The 21,524-nt window shown below is 42.4% G+C and overlaps 1 protein-coding gene across 3 annotated transcripts in view; it reads left to right on the forward strand.

Moving 5' to 3' along the window:
* The first annotated feature begins 886 nt into the window (after positions 1–886).
* TMEFF1 (transmembrane protein with EGF like and two follistatin like domains 1) overlaps positions 887–21,524 on the forward strand; it is a 101,055-nt gene continuing 80,417 nt past the window's right edge. For all 3 annotated transcript variants that reach the window (XM_009188412.4, XM_003911438.3, XM_009188410.3), the window contains exon 1: positions 887–1,519. In XM_009188412.4, the coding sequence (XP_009186676.1) occupies positions 1,318–1,519 (202 nt within the window). In that variant the 5' untranslated portion in view covers positions 887–1,317. The remainder of the gene's footprint in view (positions 1,520–21,524) is intronic.

Raw genomic sequence — 21,524 nt, forward strand, 5'->3', positions numbered from 1 at the left:
TTTGGTGGCTTTTCACACATTTCTTAATTTTATAAATCAAATTGATCAGTTTCTCAATGAGACTGAAAATTCCTTCTGGGGTGGGAGGCAATATAATAGAATGAAAAAGGCAGAGGACTTTCACAGAATTCAGTCCATGATGTTAGTACCTATGTCTGGGTATCACCTAGCAGGATGTGGTAGGAAGAGCACTGGACTGGGAGTCAGATCACTACGCCTCTCTGGGTCCCTACTTCCTCATCTGTAGAATGGAGATAAGAATGAAAACTCCCTCCGAGGCCTGTAAAAAAATAATTGAAGAGAATGCACATAAAGCGCTTTCATCAGGCCTTGTATATTAGAAAATCCTCTCTAAATCTCAGCTATTGTTAGGGGGAGAGGGCAATACAAACTTTTGTAAAACTATTTTCAACTCAGTTGTATGTGAGTCTATGGGAATGAGGTGGGGATGAGGAACCTAGAAATGTAACCATTCATCCAACATCTTTTGAGAACTGCATGGCTAGAGTCAAAACTTGGGTTCCCATCCTGGTCCTGCCCATTTCTTGGTATGCGACCTTGGACATGTCACCTTTACCTCTTCCGTGACTCAGTTTCTTCACCTAAAAACTATTATAGATATATGACAGATCACCTGCCCTCATTCCCAGCCTTGCTGCTGGGCGAACGAAACGCTTCAAAAACGCTCACAAAGGGCAGCAAACAAGTCTATTACGGTGCTGCCTACCGCCGAGGGGTGGCCGCAACCCCGTCCCCCGCGCCCCTGCCCTGCCGCAGGAACAATAGCTCCCCTGGAGGTGGCGCCGGCCGCGGCCGGGGGCGGAGCCGTCGGCGCGGGAGCTGGGGGTGTGCGCGGGGCGGGGTCGCAGCCACCCCTCCCGCCGGCGGCTCCGTCACGCGCCCCTCACCGGGCGGGCCGGGGTCTTTGTGACGCGGTGGCAACGGCCACGGACACAAAGGGAAGGCGAGGAGGCGAGCGAGGGGCTGGGCCTGCCTCCGGCCCGCGACCCCCGCCCGCCGCGCTAGCGCCTGCTCGCTCCCCTCGCCGCGGTCTCCCTCACGCCGGCTCGCACCCTCGCGCGCACCCTCGCGCGCCCGCGACCCTCGCACGCGCCCGGACCCACCGACTCCGTCCCGAGCGCCGCGGGCCCGGGCCTGGCGGGTGCTGCGGGTGGGGCAGGGATGCTGAGGGGCTGCTCCACGGCTCAGCGGCGCGGCTGCTAGGAGGCGCCGAGGCAGCGGCGGGGCTCTGGGCGCGCGGCTGGATGCCCCCGGCCTGCGGCTCCCTGCGCTTCCCGCCGTCCAGGGGCGCCAGCCATGGGCGCCGCGGCCGCTGAGGCGCCGCTCCGGCTGCCTGCCGCGCCTCCCCTCGCCTTCTGCTGCTACACGTCGGTGCTTCTGCTCTTCGCCTTCTCTCTGCCCGGGAGTCGCGCGTCCAACCAGCCCCCGGGTGGTGGCGGCGGCGGCGGCGGCGGCGGGGACTGTCCCGGCGGCAAAGGCAAGAGCATCAACTGCTCAGGTAGGACCGGTCGGAGCCGGCCCTAGGTCTCCCCACCCCTCCGTTGCCGCCTCCCTCCTGATCCCCGCGGTCGGCCGGGCTGGGAAAGACCCCGTCGTGGGGGTCCCAGGGAGCTGGGCCCGAGGGTGAGCGAGGGCGGAGGGCAGGGCGCGAGCGTGCGGTGTGGCTTGGGGACCGGCGCTGGGGATGGGAGTGGCCGTGGGTGCGTCCGAGTGTGTCGAGTGGCTGGGCGAGGGCGGCCCGGCGTGTGGGGAGGCGGTGGGGCCGGGGCCGGCGAGGCTGAGCGGCCAGCAGGGGCTCCTGGTGTGGTCGTGGGTGTGCTCGCGGGAGCGCGTGTTTGTGTTGTGAAGGCTCAGGGGAGGGAGGGCAGCCCCAGGCAGGGATCTGTGTGTGTGCGGAGTGCGGTGGGTGGGAGACGGCGAGGGGCTGGGCGGGGTGAGGGCAGGGAAGTGACCATGTGCTGATGTGCTGGGGAGGTTCTTCCTTAAGGTACTGGGGTCTCGGGGGTGGGGGTCGTGTGGATAAAGGGAACGGGTTGCCTTGAGGACGCGGGTTGGCGATGCAGAGTGACCGTCTGTGTGTGTGTGTGTGTGTGTGTTCGCGCGCGCGCGCGCGGGTGTGTGTTCTTTGGGTTCTGAGATGGGATCTGGGGGCTTCGAGTGACCTCGGGTCTGTGGATAAGAGCAGGGAAAGTCCCAGGGCCCGGGAAGTGACCCTGTGTTTTTGTGTGTTGTGTGTGTGTGAAACCTGGGGCTCAGTCACCCTGGGGTATGCATTGAAGAGGAGGGATGGGTGTCCTGTAGCGAACCCCATTTGTGTTTTTTCAAAGGGGAGGGGGCTTGGGAGTCATCACCCTACAAATCCTGTGTAGGGTTTGGGTGTAGAAAGAGGAAATTAGGTCTCAGGGAATGCCCTTGTGTAGCAAGGTGTAAACCTGGGTTATTAAAGTGGTGTGGAAAGAGAGAATTGGGTCCCAGGGAAGATGCCGTGCCTGTGTGTGTGTGTTTTGCGGGAGAGCCTGGATATTGGCAGCAGCGGGAGCAAGGGAGTGACCTCTCCCCTCTCTCCAAGGCCGATTGCCCCCACACAGCTGTTGGAAACAAAGAGCTTGCTGGGGCTTTAATGGATAACACTGGGGAGAGGGTCCCAGCAGTAAAGTTCCCTCTTCATTTCTAAAGGGGTCCCAGAGGCGCTCAAGGGTTATGGCCCTGGGGCAAAGACAGGCATTCAGGTCTCATTTTTTGAGGGGGGGGATCTTCTTGGAGCTGGCCTAGCTGGTGATCATAAGCCACATCCTTGCTAACTTGCCCTTTTATCAGTTCTGGTGCCTTCTCTTGTCTTCTTTAAACCAAGGCGGAGTAGGGGGAGGAAGGAGGAACATAAGGCCACTGGGAATCTGCCGGGCAACCTTTGTACCTTTGGGCTCTTGAAGGGGCATTATTTCTGGAAGAGTGAGGAAGAAGCAAGAGGAGCTCAGCGCAGATGCTTATGCTACCCTAAATGAAGCGAGCCTTTGGCCTGCTGTTTAGGTTTGAAGGCCTTACATCTTTTAATAATTTTCATATGGTAATGTTTTATGAGGGGAAGGGCAGTTTTGAGCACAGTAAACAATAGCATGTCCATTAAAAACATTTCCATCCGTGAAAAAACTTTTCCTTTATTTTTCTGATGTTGAACGGGATATGGGGTAATGCTTCATTACATAATCACACTTTAAGAATAAAAACCAGTTGTATATTAGAGTGCCTTTTTATGTAACAAATATTAATTATCAATCTTGTAAGTGATCACACCATGTTAATATTTTTCCAGTAATGTGTCCCGGGTATTTGTTTTTGATAAGCTAATTTGTTCTTAGGAAAATATAATGTATGTTGATGGGATGTTTTTGTGTATGCTTTCTAACTTGCATAGTTCAAGTTTTAAGAAAGGAAATAAAAGAAATAGAGGGTTGGATACCCTTGAGGATGTGGGTTGGCGATGCAGAGCGACTGTGTGTGTGTGTGTGTGTGTGTTTTCTTTGGGTTCTGAGATGGAATGTAGGGGCTTGGAGTGACCTGGAGTATGGGCAGGGAAAGTCCCGGGGCCCGAGAAGTGAACCTGTGTTTTTGTGTGGTGTGTGTGAAGCCTGGGGCTCAGTCAGTCACCCTGGGGTACTATGCATTGAAGAGGAGGGGTGGGTGCCACGTGGTGTGGGAAAAAGGGGACTGATCTAGGGGTCATGGCCCTTGTTAAGCAGCTGTGTAATTTGGGGCAAGTTACTTAATTTCTCTTAGTTTCCTTTCTTTTTAAAAACGAGACTTGGATTTAGTAATATCTGAGTGTTCTTTTAAGCATATTTATCACTGATATAAATGTCAATAAATTAAGCTGATCAAATAAAATGTTTCCTAGCAGTAAGATTTACTTGAATAAATGGGTCTAAAGCTAGAGTTTTAACTAAATGATACTTGTAGATTCTTGTAACTTTTTAGGATGAAGATTTGGGAACAATTCATATGGAAAAAAATTTTTTTTAGTTGCTAAATTTGAGAACCATAGTAATACAGTCTGGACACACACATCCATTAATGCAGCTCGAAATTGTGCATAGTTTTTTTTAGTAGCTTTTATTATCTAGGTATCCCCACACAAACTGAAGTTTGCTTAGTCAGTTTTGTTTTTTTTTTTTTTGAGACAGAGTCTCACTCTGTCACCCAGGTTAGAGTGCAGTGGCGTGATCCTGGCCGACTGCAACCTCTGGCTCCTGGGTTCAAGTGATTCTCCTGCCTCAGCCTCCTGAGTAGCTGGGACTACAGGCGCACGCTCCACCACCATGCCCGGCTAATTTTTTTTGTATTTTTGGTAGGGATGGGGTTTCACCATGTTGACCAGGCTGATCTTGAACTCCTGACCTCAAGTGATCCACCCACCTCAGCCTCCCAGAGTGTTGGGATTACAGGTGTGAGCCAATGCGCCTGGCCTATTTCAGTTTTAAAACTAAATGCAGCCCTTGATTCCCTGTAGATATTCATTTTTGGTTTTGGACCATCATTTCAGCCTACTGTAACCTTTCTGGAGCTGATTCGGTCAGGTTGTGTGTGTTGGGTCACTGACAGGTTTTTTTCACTTGCAAACGTGAAGAGCAGTTCTATGGCTTCATTAAACTAATAGAAGTTGTCTAGATTGTGAAAAAGGGTGGAACCCTGCGACATACTACTGGAGACTTTCTACCAACTTGGTTGATGTTGTTACATTAGTCAACCAGATGTTCAACTAGCTATGCATCCTGTTAGTTGAATTTAACAGATTTTCGAGCTTCTGCTGTTCAGCATTTTCCCATTTTGTTCACTAGCCTATTATTTAAAAGATTCTTTCAGATTGTCTTGTTAGATTGTTATGTATATGTATCATCCTGTCATCCTCCCTTTTTCCATTTTAGTAATCCTGTTAAATAAAAAGCACATGTTGTATAGCCTGCCTTAATAAAGAGCTGATGGTGTCTTTCTTATTTTACTGATTCGAAAACTTATTTATCCATTTTGGAATTTTTCAGCAGTTACATGGCAGGTTTACCCATAGATGTTTTTCTGGATCTGCATTCTGCCTTTTTTTTTTTTTTTTTTGTTTTTGAGACGGAGTCTTGCTCTGTTGCCCAGGCTGGAGTGCAGTGTCATGATCTTGGCTCACTGTAACCTCTGCCTCCCAGGTTCAAGCAATTCTCCTGCCTCAGCCTCCTGAGTAGCTGGGACTACAGGCGCACGCCACCACGCCCAGCTAATTGTTTGTATTTTAGTAGAGACAGGGTTTCACTATGTTGCCCATTCTGGTCTTGAACTCCTGAGCTCAGGCAATCCGCCTACCTCAGCCTTCCAAGCTGCTAGGATTACATGGATGAGCCACTGCGCCCGGCCTGCATTTCCCCTTTTTTGAAATTTGAGGATGTGTTTATTTTTATTTATTTTATTTCTGGTCTTCTGGCACCTTGTCAAGGTAGCTTAGATAATTAGTGGTAGTTTTTAAGGCAGATGTAAAAGTTTTTTCAGTATCATGGAGTGTGAGTGGTTTGGATCAGAGAGCATATTCTTTTGAAGTAGCTCTGTATTCTGTTACTGTCCCCTATCCGTGCCACTTACCTTAGAAGTTGATTTCCTTTTATCAGATTTCTGACCTCCCTAGCTTGAAGATCATGTTCCTTGATGAAGATGAAGCATAGGGAATTGGCCCTGTCGTCTCTTGATATTGCATGTTCCCTAAGCAGTGGGCCTTTGGTTTATCTCTTCTTGTTCTCAAGACTTTTTTGTTTGTTTGTTTGAGACAGGGTCTTATTCCTGTTGCCCAGGCTGGCGTGTAGTGGCGCAATCTTAGCTTACTGCAGGCCGCAACTTTTTGGGCTCAGGTGATTCTCAGCCTCCTGAGTAGTTGGGACTACAGGTGCATGCCAGCACACTTGGCTAATTTTTTGTATTTTTAGTAGAGACAGGGCTTCGCCATGATGCTCAGGCTGGAACAAGAGTTTTTTTGTTGTCATCTTGCCCCAGTTCTCCACTCATTCTGGACTTTAGACTTACTGTGATTAAAAGAAAAACTTTGATATTATATCTTTTTTATTTATGCTTTTTTAAAAAGCTAACTTACCAGAAAGTTCCTAGTTATCCAAAGAGAAAAAAAGCTTGGAAATACATGATATATGTGAAGAAAGATAAACTTGAATTCAGGAGACCAGGTAACCTTAGACTGACTTTTTTTGTTTTCCATTTGTAACATGAAGATGATGATAGTCCTTTTTGGCTCTAGGGTATTTGAGAAGAACAAATGAGGCTAACCATGTGGGGCATTTCTAGTTTAGGGAATATGGTTAAAGAGGTAGAAGAACATATTGAGAGATCAGTTAGTGGCATTTGGTGATAGATATAAGGTGGAGAATTTGAAATGGGTTTTAACTAGAAGTGGGTCCTCTGGATTGTTATACGGTGGTAGGAATGGTATTAATGGGTGATATAAATGGCAGATTACGAGACATGCCTTATTTATGTCAATTCAGGATTCTTGGGAATAAAAAGTGAGTTTTTCTGATTAATGGGGAATCTCAGGCAGGGCTTTTTTCTTCTAGATCCCTAGTGTGTAAAATGTGGATGGATAATAATTAATTTAGCAAACCTTGATTGAATACTGCATAGTGTAATCTAATATACTGGCTGTTAAGGGTAATATATGAGAAGGATTCCCTGCTTTCAAGGGCCTTATAATCTTACAGAGGTGGTTAGCCTTTTACAGATATATACAGTGGAAGTTTCTTTTTACCACATCTGGGCTTGCTTCCCCCCCACATTCCCCATCAATAAGCATTTATTGAGCACGAACAAGATAGGATTTTTTAAAAGGTGCACAGTTAAGTGGATTTGTATGGATTCACAAAATTTTACAACTGTCACCACTCTGTAATTCCAGAAAGTTTTCGTCATCCCAAAAAGCAACCCCATACCTATTAACAGTCATTCCACATTCCTCATGTCCCCTGTCCCTGGTTACTATTAATCTACTTTCTGTCGCTATGGATTTGCCTATTCTAGATATGCATGCAAATGGAGTCATATGAGGTGTGTTCTTTTGTGTCTGGCTTCTTTCCCTTAGCATAATGTTTTCAGTGTTCATCTATGTTGTAGTGTGTATCAGAACTTCATTACTTTTTATGGCCAAATGATAGTCATTGTATGGATAAACCACATTTTGCATATCCATTTCTCTACTGATGGATATTTGAGTTGTTTTTACTTTTTGGCTGCTATGGATAATGCTGCTGTTGCATTCATGGACAAGTTTTTGTGTGGACACATGTTTTCAGTTCTGTTGTGTATGTATCTAGGAGTGGAATTGCTTGGTCATATGGTAACTCTGTGTTTCACGTTTTGAGGAATTAGCAAATGGTTTTCCAAAGTGGCTGCACCATTTTATATTTCTACCAGCAATGTTTGAAGATTCTAATTTCTCCAACATCTTCTCCAACACTTGCTATTGTCTGTCTGATTTTGGCTATCCTAGTGGGTGTGAAGTTCTGTATCAATGTCCTTTATATTTATATTTTGCTAATGACTATTGATATTAAGCATATTTTAATGAATATATTGGCTATCTGTATATCTTCTTTGGAGAAATATCTATTCAGATCCTTTGCTGGGCTTGATTTTGGCATCTTGGAGTAATCATTCCCTTAGTAAATCATACTAATCAATTCCCACAGCAGGCACACAGATGCTCAAATGCTAAGTTAGCTCTCGTCGTTTGTGTATCATTTGATTTTTCTGCTTACTAAGCAAGAGTCAGTTGTATTTGTTTTCAAACTTATTGATACGAGTGGTAATTATGAGTATAATTTAATAAATATTACTCAAATCAATGAAATAATGATTACAAAAAGCTGTTTTTACGGAATGCTTTGACAAGACTTGATAAAGACAAGAAGCTGAAAGAATTGCCCTGAATGAATTAAATTATGGTCAAGACAACTGAAACAGAATGGAGAAACCCTGTAACTTTTGGAAGGATTTCGCAGAAAACATTGCAAGTATTTTTAAGCCCCTGTTCTACTTAAAGGAAAGGAAAACGGACATTGTAGTTCTAATGGATTATGGGTGTGATTTATCCAAGGAAGTGGGGGACTGCCATTGACAGACTTATACTCAAAAAAAAGGTCTTGGTGGTACATTGGGAAATGAATGTATAATTATGTATTTAAGACTAAAATGGCTAAAATAGGTATTATTTTAAATGGTTTCTGCCTTAACTGACTTTTTTGATTAATAGATCAATGATCACTCTTGTATATGTTTGAAAAGAGGATTTCCACTGTACAAGGTGCCCTAAGGAAGATACAGATACGGTGTCATGGGAATGAATAATTTCTGATTTGTAGTAATCAAAACTGGTTTCCTGGAGTAAGTGGCACTTGAGCTGGGCTGTATGGGGAGAGAACATCACCTGGAAACATCAGACACACTGTTGCCTGAGGCCTTTGCTGTTGATGTTCCTTTGGCTTGGAATCTTCTTGTCCCAGTTCCTACAGGTGTTTGCTCTAATGTCACCTTCAGTGGTGCCTTAAATTACAGCCTTCTCCACCCTCCATCCACAATGTCTTTCTCACACCGTAACCTTCCTTCATGCTTTTCCTTGCTCCAGAACACCTTTTCCTGTGTGACATACTGTATATTTTACTTGTTTTCTGTCTGTATGTAGCTCTGTGAAGGCAGAGATTTTTGTCTGTTTTATTTACCGCTGTAGTGACAGTGCCCAGATTGGTGTCTGGTACAAAGTTAGATGCCCATTACATATTTATTAGTGGAATAGATTAATGGCTGAATGAACATAGAAGCTGAACATAGATGAATGAACATAGAATACCTCTTAAAAAGGGTATTCTAGGCTGAAGGAATAGCTTTAGGAAAGGCACAAAGGTGGAAAAGTGAAGGGAGTCTTTTCGAAATACTAAGTTGCGGGGATTAAGGCAGGAGATTATGCCACCACAGTAAGGTCTTCAAGGCCCATCTGCAGGTTTGGCATTTGGTTCAAAGACATCAAGAAGCTTTTAAAGGGTTTGAGTGACATTGTGGTTTTAGAAAGCAAAGTCTGAAATTGGTGAAGATGGAATGGAGAAGGGAGGAGACTGGGGGTACGATGAAAGATAACAGTAGAAATTGGAAGAATTGAGAGGACTTGTTTAACCTGCACAGGTTTTTTGTTTGTTTTAATTGTTGTTGTTTTTTGAGAGGGAGTCTAGCTCTGTTGCCAGGCTGGAGTGCGTTGGTGTGATCTCCATTCACTGCAACCTCCACCTCCCAGGTTCAAGCGATTCTCCTGCCTCAGCCTCCTGAGTCGTTGGGACCACAGGTGCGTGCCACCACACCCAGCTGATTTTTGTATTTTTAGTAGAGACAGGGTTTCACCATGTTGGCCAGGATGGTTTAGATCTCCTGACCTCGTGATCTGCCTGCCTCGGCCTCCCAAAGTGCTGGAATTATAGGCATGAGCCACTGCACCCAGCCTAGTCTGCACAGTTTCTTTAAAAAGTTACATTGGTTCTTAGCCATTAAAAATCTGAAGGTTTCACTTGACAGTCTATTTTTCTGCCTACTCTTCTTCCTTCTTCCTTCTTCCTCTTCCTCCTCTTCTTCTTCTTCGACAGAATCTTGCTCTGTTGCTCAGGCTGGAGTGTAATGGCTCGATCTTGGCTCACTGCAACCTCCACCTCCCATGTTCAAGCGATTCTCCTGCCTCAACCTGCAGAGTAGCTGGGATTACAGGTGCACACCACCACACCTGGCTAATTTTTGAATTTTTAGTAGAGATGGGTTTTCGCCATGTTGGCCAGGCTGGTCTTGAACTCCTGACCTCAAGTGATTTGCCCGCCTTGGCCTCCCAAAGTGCTGAGATTACAGGCATGAGCCATCACTTCTGGCCTGCATTCTCTTCTAAACTTGGAGGCACTGTCAACATTGGGCTTTTATTTCCACATTGCGAAGTCAGTCAGTGCTGTCTAGTGAGGCATGAGCTCTTTACTTTGCCCAGTTCTCAACCAGCCAGCCTCTTTTATTGATCTTTTTCTGCCTAAACTTCTGGATCTCCTCCTATAGATGGTGGAGTGAATTGTGATGCTCTTTGAGATGGAGAGCCTGTCTGGAGGAGAGTCAAAATTGGTATATATTCCCTCATTCCTATTATTCATAATTACACGGTTGGATGGGAGACTGTATTTCTCCAGTGCCTAGTTCTTCTGGTCTGAACTCCTCTCCTGCCTGTACTCCTTGTAACTTCCACTGTATTGTTCTTCTTTTTAACTCTTTCCTTGAATCCATTTCCTCCTTCTTTGTATTTGAAACCTACTCTGCTATCTCTGATTATACCATTGTCCTTGAAACACTATCTGATGTTTTTATGTCTATTTTTTCTTTTATTAATTTTATCCCTTAAACTTTCCCTTTTCTCTCTTTCTAAATTCTTTAGGTGGATATAGATCATGATGTTTCTTTAACTCCATTGACATTTATGATAAAATTTCTCTCATCATTGTGAAACACATGAGTTTATATATGTTACAGATGTATTGTTTCATGATTTTGCATTATGGGCCAAGAATGTGTTATATGGAATCTCTGGGTTTTCATATTAAAACTAGGTGTGGCCAGGCGCGGCGGCTCGTGCCTGTAATCCCAGCACTTTGGGAGGCCGAGGTGGGTGGATCACCTGAGGTCAGGAGTTGGAGACCAGCCTGGCCAACATGACAAAAACCAGTCTCTACTAAAAATACAAAAATTAGCCGGACATGGTGGCGCATGTCTGTAATCCCAGCTACTCAGGATGCTGAGGCAGGAGAATCACAGGAACCTGGGAGGTGGAGGTTGTAGTCAGCCAAGATCACACCATTCCATTCCAGCCTGGGCAACAAGAGAGAAACAATGTCTCAGAAAACAAACAAACAAACAAGGTGTATCTTTGTATCCTAGTATGAAAACAAATTTTGTGAAAGACTTATATCCAGAAGAGTTATTTCCTTGACTTCTCAGTCTCCATGTTATATTAACTATTAGTTTTACTTGTTTATTTTTATATAATTTCAAACTTAGAAAAATGTAATAGTATACCCAGGTTCCCCAATTCAGATTTTACCACATTTGCCTTAAATCTCTCTTTCTGTATCTATTTTTTCTCTATCATCTGTCTATCTGTCTTTTTTTTTTTTTTTTTTTCCCCCCTGAACTTGGCTCTGTCAAGTTGGCCCCTACCAAGGGGAGAGGGTTAATTTATGTTTTATATTAGTTCCATACTTTACATTTTTTGTTTTGTCATCTCCTCTTAATTAAATAGTAAAACTTCCGCTTATAATGATAGGTTTATTTTTCACAGTTTTTCAGTTTTTCTTATATTTTTGTTATTCTATGTAAGGCATATACATTGAACATTATCTTGTATCATAATTTGTTGTACTTTTTACCTTTGTATAGAGTAGATTTCAAGTATCTCCTAAAGTTATCATAGGACCCGACCTTTTCTGGATTTGTGTTTATATTTTAGTTTTTAAGTGTTGGGATTTGTCTCCCAATAGAGTTATAGATCATTCTGCTTTCAGTTTCTTTCAACTCATTTACATTAAATTAAGTAATTGATATCTGTGCCCCTCCATCATCATCTTTTTTCTAAAGTGCACAATCCAGTGTTTTTGACTATAGTCACAAGGTTGTGGAACATTTTCATCTCCCTCAAAAGGAACTTTACTTTTTTTTTTTTTTTTTTGAGACGGAGTCTCTCTCTGTTGCCCAGGCTGGAATGCAATGGCGTGATCTTGGCTCACTGCAACCTCTGCCTCCCGGGTTCAAGCGATTCTCCCTGCCTCAGCCTCTCGAGTAGCTGGGATTACAAGCGCCTGCCACCATGCCCAGCTAATTTTTTAATTTTTAGTAGAGATGGGGTTTTGCTATGTTGCCCAGGCTGGTCTTGAACTTCTGACCTCAGGTGATCTGCCTGCTTCAGCCTCCCAAAGTGTTGGGATTACAGGCGTGAACCACCGAGCCTGGCCAAGGAACTTTACATTCTTTAGCAGTCACTCCCCAATCCCCACCTCTCCTCATCCAGCCCTAGGCAACCACTGACCTACTATCTTTTTTTTTTTTTTGAAACAGAGTCTCTGTTGTCCAGGCTGGAGTACAGTGATGCAATCTTGGCTCACTGCAACCTCTGTCTCCCCAGTTCAAGAGATTCTTGTGCCTCAGCATGAGATTCAGATGCCTGTCACCGTGCCTGGCTAATTTTGTATTTTTAGTAGAGACAAGATTTCACCATGTTGGCCAGGCCAAGTTCATCTCAAACTCCTGACCTCAGGTGATCTGCCTGTCTCGGCCTCCCCAAATGTTGGGATTACAGGTGTAAGCCACCAACCTTGGCCAGGATTTACTATCTTTTGCTGTAGATTTGTCTATTCTGGATATTTCATATAAATGGAATCATACAATATGACCTTTTATAATTGGCTTCTTTCACTTAGCATGATGTTTTTAAGGTTGATCCATGTTGTAGGATGTATCAGAATTTCATTCCTTTTTGTGACTGAATAATATTTCAATATATATTTGAATATATAATTCATAATAATACCACATTTTGTTTATCCATTTAACATCCATTCATCTCTTGATAGACATTTTTGTTGTTTTTACTTTTTGACTATTATGAATAATGCCACCATGGATATTCATGTACAAGCTTTTGTGTAAGCACGTGGTTTCATATCTCTTGGGTGTATATATTCCACCTAGGAGTGGAATTGCTAGGTCAAGTGGTAACTCTATGTTTAACATTTTGAAGATTTGCCAAACTGCTGTAAATGGTTGCAGCATTTTACATTTTCATCAGCTGTGTGTGAACATTCCCTTTTCCACATCCTCACCAACCTTTGTTGTCTTTTTTGTTATAACTAACCATCTTCATTTAAGTTCCTATTTGTTATCCTTCATTTTCCCTATATATGTGGTTTCTTTAATGGAATTTAAATTCTCAGTTTCTTTTAAGCTGGATTGGGAGATAACTTCAACCCATTTATCCCCCTTCATTTTTTACATTGTTAGAAAGCTTGTTTTAACTTAACTATTTTCTTTATTCATATTATTATATTATTGGCTTCTTAGGAGCTTGGCATACTTCTCATGTACTTGGAAATTCTATGCTTAAATCTTAAAATTCTCTCCTTATATGCTTTTAGTTTATTAGGTGACTTAATTTATTATAAATCTTTTGCTACTATTCAAATTCATTTATTTTTAAAAAGTATCATTTATTTTCCATGGCTCAGTAGCTTTGTCATTTTTTTCAGAAGTCATTTAAGGTTCTAAAAGTTCTTAACATATTCTTATACCTTTAAAAACTTTGGCAGGTTATTATATTTTCAACCACAGCTCAATTTCTCTCATTTTTGTGCAGATATTGAGTCTGTCTTTTCCATGGATTAAAAAAGGGAAAAGCCCACACCTTTTTTTCTTTGTTATAAAAGCAACATATAGTCTGTGTAGAAAATTTGAGAAATATGGAAAAATATGAGGAGGAAATCTGTGATAATTGCCATTCTCTTCTTTAATCTCAGTGTTTATGCTAAATTATTTCATTTTTCATCAGAAAGATTTTGAACTTTTTTTTTTTGTTTTGTTTTTGAGACAGAGTTTCACTCTTTTTTCCCAGGCTGGAGTACAATGACGTGATCTCGGCTGACTGCAGCCTCTGCATCCTGGGTTCAAATGATTCTCCTGCCTCAGCCTCCTGAGTAGCTGGGATTACAGGCGCATGCCACCATGCCCAGCTAATTTTGTATTTTCAGTCGAGATGGGGTTTCACTATGTTGGCCAGGCTGGTCTTGAACCCCTGACCTCAGGTGATCAGCCTGCCTCAGCCTCCCAAAGTGCTGGGATTACAGGCGTGAGCCACAGCGCCTGGCCTGAACTTTGTTGTTTTTTTTGAGGCCGGAGTCTTGCTCTGTAGCCGGGGCTGGAGTGCAGTGGCCGGATCTCAATGCTGGCTCGCTCCCGGGTTTTAGCCATTCTCCTGCCTCTCCCAGCCTCCGGGTAGCTGGGACTACAGGCCAGCCACCTCGCCCGTAGGTTTTTGTATTTTTAGTAGGGCGGGGTTTCGTGTTAGCCAGGATGATTCGATCTGACCTCGTGATCCATGCGTCCCTGAAGCCTCGAAATGCTGGGATTACAGGCTTAGAGCCACTAAGCCCACGGCCAGGCCTGAGCTTTGGCATCTTCATGTTGCTTTTTGCTTTGCATTTTCTGTTGATACTGGAGCCACTGTTGTTCAGAGGTCAGATCTCCTTTTGGAATATTTTATTTTTATTTTTTGAGACAGGGTGTCTCTCTGTTGTCAAGGCTGACGTGCAGTGGCATGATGCCTCACTGCAGTCTTGACCTCCCAGGCTCAATTGATCCTCCTACCTCAGCCTCCTGAGTAGCTGAGACCACAGTCGTGTACCACCACGTCCAGCTAATTTTTTAAAGTTATCTTTTGTAGTTATGGAGTCTCCCTATGTTGCCTAGGCTGGTCTTGAACTCCTGGGCTCACGTGATACTCCTGCCTCAGCCTCTCAAAGTATAGGCATGAGCCACTGTGCCTGGCTAGGGATTTTTAAGTTCAGTTTATTTTTGCCTTGTCAGCTTTCATTTAATATTGTTTTGCACGTGAAACTAAACTGCTGATACTGCTGTGTCAATTCTGTTGTTTATAGCCCGGTTGATGATTCTTTATTGTTCACAAGTCAGCTCAATCTTTTAGTGTCCTATATTTGTTTTCTATAGCTTTTTTCCTTCTCTTTATTTTATTATTTTTTTAAATTTAATTTTTATTTATTAGTATTTTTTGAGACAGGGTCTCACTCTGTCGCCCAGGTTGGAGTACAGTGGCACCTCTGCCTCCCGGGTTCAGGCAATTCTTGTGCTTCAGCCACCTGAGTAGCTGGAATTACAGGTGCCTGTCACCACATCTGGCTAATTTTCTTTTGTATTTTTAGTAGAGACAGGGTTTCACTATGTTTGCTAGACTGGTCTCGAATCCCTGGCCTCAGGTGATCCGCCTGCCTTGGTTTGCCACAGTGCTGGGATTACAGGCTTGAGCCACTGTGCCCAGCCTCCTTCTCTCTCTAAAGTGGTTTGAGGTGTTTTCTAGGTGGTACACTTGTGTTTACCATTGTTTACTTCAAGGTTATACCATAAGAACATCCAAATTCCCATTTATTTAGACCTAGTTTTTTTAAAAAAAATTATTCAGTGTTTTACAACAAAATTTGTCAGGGTTTCTGGTTATGGTAGTGTCTTTTTAAGTTTGTTTTTGGTGGTTTCAGCCAAAGAGTAACAGTCAGTCTTCTTCATAGTTTGCAGTGTTCTTTTGTAAGGATCTCTTATAACCATTGGAATCCTATAAGGGACTATTATACTCTTTTTTTTTTTTTTTTTTAAATTCTGGGAAACTGGGATTCTCAGATTTAGCACTTGGCCAAGATCATATAGTTACTTTTACTTAATCAAATAAGTGGAACCCGAAGTGTGGAACTCTTTCTAATGCACCAGAATTTTGTGAAGTGTTTAAAAAATTCTCTTTTTAAAATCATTAATACCAGGTTTTTCAGTGCCAGTATGCAAGTTGTTGTATAGATTTTTGTCTTTGTGGGTGATTTTGCTGGGTTCTGGCTACCTCCTATTGTACTTAGTGTTGGAGACACTAAGGGATAGTGGTTAGAAATAGAACCAGAGGACAGGGTTCTTGTGTTTGGATTATTGATTTAAAAAATAGCTTAATGAAGGAAATGTATTGAATATGAATATACCTGCAAAATCTTTTTTTTTTTTTTTTTTTTTTTTGAGACGGAGTCTCGCGCTGTCGCCCAGGCTGGAGTGCAGTGGCGCGATCTCGGCTCACTGCAAGCTCCGCCTCCTGGGTTCACGCCATTCTCCTGCCTCAGCCTCCTGAGTAGCTGGGACTACAGGCGCCCACCACCGCGCCCGGCTAATTTTTTGTATTTTTAGTAGAGACGGGGTTTCACTGTGGTCTCGATCTCCTGACCTTGTGATCCGCCCGCCTCGGCCTCCCAAAGTGCTGGGATTACAGGCGTGAGCCACCGCGCCCGGCGCAAAATCTTATATATGTAAACAGGTATATGTTTCAAAATAATGGGAGTAAAACTGTGTGTATGGTTTTACAATGTGTGTATGTGTTTTTCCACAATAGGTCTTGTTGTCTTTTCATATCACTACGTGTGTTTCTACCAATGTCTGTATAGTATTATGTCAATAATTTAATTCCCAAAAGATGGGCACTGAGGTTGTTTTCCACTTTGGTTTTACAGAAAATGCTGACTTTAACAATCTTGGACATGGGTTTTTGTATGTTTTTCTTTTATATCTGTTATAATTTCCTGGAAATGTTGGATAAAAGGATAAAGACAATTAAAATGGCAATACGTATGGACACATGAGAGGTCGTGCCACTGTGTACTTCCACAGTTTGTTTGAGTGCTCATTTTTCTACGCCTTCTCCAGAACTGGTGCTAATAAAAAACAATAGTGGCTTACACTTAATAGAGTACTTATGATGTGTATTATTATTTTGCTCTGAGTGCTTTCTATACCTTTAATCCTCCATCAGAATTTTGAGATAGGTACTGTTATTGTCCCCATTTTGTAGATGAAGAAATGGAGGCACAAGTGGTAAATTACTAAGCTCACACAACTGTGATAAGTGGTAGAGCCGGGATGCTGAACAAGGTGGTCTGATGCCAGGGTGTGCCTCTTAAAAAGCATATTATAATGCCTGTTTTTAATTTTTTAATTTCGATTTTTCCAAAATTTAGCATGATTTATATGATTTAAAAATGTTTATTTTTTATTGAGATAATTTTCATAATGTAAAATTCAGCATGTTAAAGTATATAATTCAGTGGTTTTCGTACATTTACTGTATTGTACAAGGATCATCACTATCTACCATCTGATTATAGAATATTTCTATCACCCCAGAAAGTTTCTACCTTTTAACAGTCAGTCCCACTACTCCCCGCCCCCATCCCCTGGTAACCACATAGAGACTTTCTCTGTGGATTTATTTATTTTGGATGTTTCATATAAATAGAATAATACAACGTGTAGCCTTTTGCGCCTGACTTCTTTCTTTTAACATAATATTTTCTTTTCCTTTTTCTTTTTTTTGGAGACAAGATCTCTGTTCCCAGGCTGGAGTGTGGTGGTGCAATCACAGCTCACTGCAGCCTTGACCTCCGGCTCAAGTGATTCTCCTATCTCAGTCCCCCAGTAGCTGAGACTACAGGCATGCGCCACCACGCCCGGGGAATTTTTGCATGGGGCTTTCACCATGTTGCCCAGACTGATCTCGAACTCCTGGGCTGAAGCAATCTTCCTGCCTTGGCCTCCCAAAGTGTTGGGATTACAGGCACGAGGCACTGCACCCTGCCTGCATAATTTTCAAGGTTCTTATATACTGTAGCATGTAATTGCTTTATCTGATTTTTAAAATAATACAAATTTGTTGTAAAACTCAATTCAGAAAAATACAGAATAATGAAGAAGGTTTAAATTCTACCAAGAGATAACCGTGGTTCCTATTTTGGTGAGTGTACCTTCCAGATTTTTAAAATAGGCATTAAAAAAGTTTGTGTTACATACATTTTAAAAAGTCTGCCTTTAAATGTGTCATGTCAGGAAATATAGAGATTTTTCATCATTAATTTTAATAACTGCACCATAACAGATTCAGGTTATGGTTTGCCAAGCTAGTGTCAGAACCCCAGAGATCAGAAACATCCGTGAGGGAGAGAATGTCACAACCATGACATCTTTGGCTAGGACTGGCGAGGCCTGGAAAGACCCTGGGGGCCTTAAACACTCAACTTTGGACCCAGGCCTTTTCTTCCATCTGATCTTGCAGTAGTTGTTCTCCCTGTCACCTTGCCTGGAGAGTCCTGATACAGGCATTTAGAATTGAAGTAGGCAGCGGGGGAAGATTGCAGGAGTGGGGGTGGAAGATTGACAGGAGCAAAGTGTGGTTTAACAGGGTAGTTGGCAGTAGTACGCAAAATGGAATGAAAAATATCAGAGTCAGATGATTGTGTGGCATATGTGAAATTTCTTTCATTAAGTATAGCTTAGAGAAGTTTTAGCTATCTCTATAGTTGATGCTTTTTAATATTAATGTAAACTGCTTTTGGTTTTGTATCATATAATATTAGGTAAAGTTTATTTTTCCTCCTCATATCTTTATACTAGAAGATAACTAATGTGATTAGTAAACAAGTTGAAGAGGATTTAATTTCTAATTCTTCTGATTTTCTTGGACTTGAAGTCAACAATTGCTAAATCTATTGCTTGATTTTATACCCTGAAATGTATTCTCAGTGATTTGTGTCATTAGAGGTGCCCCTTAGATTGGTTGGGAGTTGAAGTCATATCTGGGAAAAGAAAAAAAGTGAATCTTTGTTGTATAACTACTTGTTCTAGGCATGATTGCCTTTGCATACATTATCTAATCATTACAATATCAAGGGAAAGTATTATTCTAAAAGGAGGACTACCACGTGAACTTGGCCCTTCCTGATCTCGAAACTTATGCTTTGCGTGTGGTGTAGCAAACTGTCTCTGGGGTTGTCTTTGAAATCACATTGAGGTTTTCTTTTTTTTTTTTCCCCGTTAAATAATAACCGATATAGAAAATTGAAAAGGGGAGCAATCACTCATTGTTCAACTGCTGTAACAGGTTACTGTTACCGGTTTTGTTTATTCCTGGCTGGATTATCTTATATGTGTGTGTGTGTGTGTGTGTGTGTTTGAAATGAGTTTCACTATATTGTCCTGGCTGATCTTCAACTCCTGGTCTTTCTGCTTCAGCCTCCAAAGTAGCTGGGACTAAAAGCCTGCATCACAGTTCCTGGCAGGTTTTTCATATAAAATCATAGTCTATGTGTATAGTTTTGTGGTCTGCATTTTCACTTTAACATTCATAAGCTTATTTCCGTATTATATAATATACATCTTTAAATAGCTTTATAATATTCCATAGTTGTACCATACTATTTCCTGGTGTGCAGTATTTTAAATATTTTAATATTTTAAATGTTTCTGCTATTTTCAGTATAGAGATCATGGAATTGTTTTGTAGGCAGGTGGGTACAGGTTCAAGAACAAACTGGGCTTGTTCTGGGAATGAAACCATCCAGCAGGGTCCTGTCAGATTGGATTGGTTTGCCTTTCTGAAAAAGGGCAGATTTCTCCAAATACTACTGACATCTAGACAGTCAGTATAAACTCATGAAAAAATTTTTTAAAGGACAAAGTGAAAAGTTTGAACATGTTCTGTGGGGAGTCAACACAGAATCCACTAGAGATAACTAAAGTTTTCTACATGTTAATAAGGCCTTAGGGAACATTAATTTATAGGATTTTCCCCAGCAATGCTCTGAAGACTGGAGATAGCACTAGCAAAAACAGATGACATGGCTTTAATATGGTTGGGAAAACTAGGTTTGAAGACTCGAAGTGGTGGGTGTGAATGTGAATACTGCCAGAGAATGAACAAAATGAGATGACACATGGGATGGTTGAAGGCAGAACATTTACTATACAGTAGGGATCCTTTTGTCTTGGTCCCACAATAATTTGGTAGTTATTTGGTTAATTGGGAAAGTTATTTAAAGTAGGGAGTCACAAAAATGATTCATAAATGCATGTAACGTTTTATTTTAACATATACATATTTATTAAATATTTTGAAAGAGGGCCCATACTTTTTCTTTGAGAATGGTTTCCTCTTTGCTCTGTATCCCAGGCTGGAGTGCAGTAGCACAGTCTCACTCACTGCTACCTCTGCCTCCCGGTCCCCAGTTCAAGCAATTCTCCTGCCTCAGCCTCCCGAGTAGCTGGGATTACAGGCACGTGCCACCGTGCCCAGCTAATTTTTGTATTTTTAGTAGAGATAGGGTTTCATCATGTTGGCCAGGCTGGTCTTGAACTCCTGACCTCGCGATCTACCCACCTCGGCCTCCCAAAGTGCTGGGATTACAGGCGTGAGCCACCGCGCCCGGCCTCCTCTTTCTTGAACAAACCACTTGTATAATGCATTGATTACAAATTGCAGTTTTAATCCCTTTAAAAAGGAAGCTAAAGACCTGTGGATGCAGAATTCTAAGTGCAACTGTAGGTTTTTTAAAAAAGTAGCTCACCTTATTCAAGTCTTTCAATTTAGTTTTCATAGAAGTAATTTATTTTCACTCATATGAAATGTTGAAATCACATAATTGTAGTAACAACTACATAGGCTGGGTAACTGACTCTTGAAGCACAAGAACAGCTACCCTGGTTGGAGCTAAAGTGCTCATGGATGTTCTAGAGAGGGTCTAGTAGCCTTGAGAATTCATTGTGCCATAGGCATTGTTCTGTAGGTTTTATAGAGAATGCTACACTTCGGTTAATCTGGAGAGTTGATTAAGTTGGAGATACGTTCTAAGAGTGTTATTGACACAGATTGGGCAATAGGAGAAGGAAAAAGGAGTGGGTAAATTAAAAGAGGTCAGAAAATTGAGGGGATAATGAAGACTGTTTGGTTACAAGGGGAGGCCAGAAGTATCAACTGTTCTAGAAAGGTCTTGAAAAGGATTGGAGGACTTAAGAAAAAAGCCATTGGATCTGAGGTTGCTTTGATCTTGAAGAAGAAGAGCTGCTATAGGAAGAAGGAGGAAGTGAGGCCTGCTGGAGGTTAAGGTGCTATTAAAGGAGGGGGATTTAACATAAACTTGGAATCAATATATTTAAGTCCCTCTATTGAAATGGAGAATAGCTGTGGCAGTGTGTTGAGATCTTTTGAGACTGCCGATTATTTGACTAGTTTTCCTTATAGTGATTGTGTCAGAGAATTAGATGAAAAGTCTTTGCTTTCCCTTTACTGTAGTTTTCAACTGGGGATAATTTTGCCCCCCCCCCCCCGCCCCGTCCCAGGACGTGGTGAGACAATTTTGGTTGTCAGAGCTGGTGTGGTCCTACTGGCATCTAGTGGGCAGAGGTCAGGGCTGTTGCTAAACAACCTCCAGTGTACAGGATATTCCCTACAACAAAGAATTACCTGGTTCCAAATGTCACTGGTGCCTAGATTGAGAAACCCTGAATTCTATTGTAACATCTAATGAAGTTTATTTCCTTTTGGCTCTCCATGAGTGTTAGCTAACTCATAAGATCCCCAGAACTACCTTCTTTTTAGTGGAAGGGTGGTAGAAAAGTCGTATCATTCTGGAAGGCTGCTGGATCTCATTTTGAGTCAGAGCCTGAACCTAGTTGTTAATGCCAGAAGTTGGGAATTTGGGCAGCTTAGGTTCATAGAAAGCAGAGTTTCTGCCACTAGTGTGTATTGTTTCTGAGCTTTGAAATGTTAATGAAATTCTCGAGACAAGTTGTACATTTTGAGAATTGTGGGACAGATTTGCAACAAGAGCAAAATA

The sequence above is a fragment of the Papio anubis genome, chromosome 13 (assembly GCF_008728515.1).
Source record: "Papio anubis isolate 15944 chromosome 13, Panubis1.0, whole genome shotgun sequence".
Classification (NCBI taxonomy): Eukaryota; Metazoa; Chordata; class Mammalia; order Primates; family Cercopithecidae; genus Papio; species Papio anubis.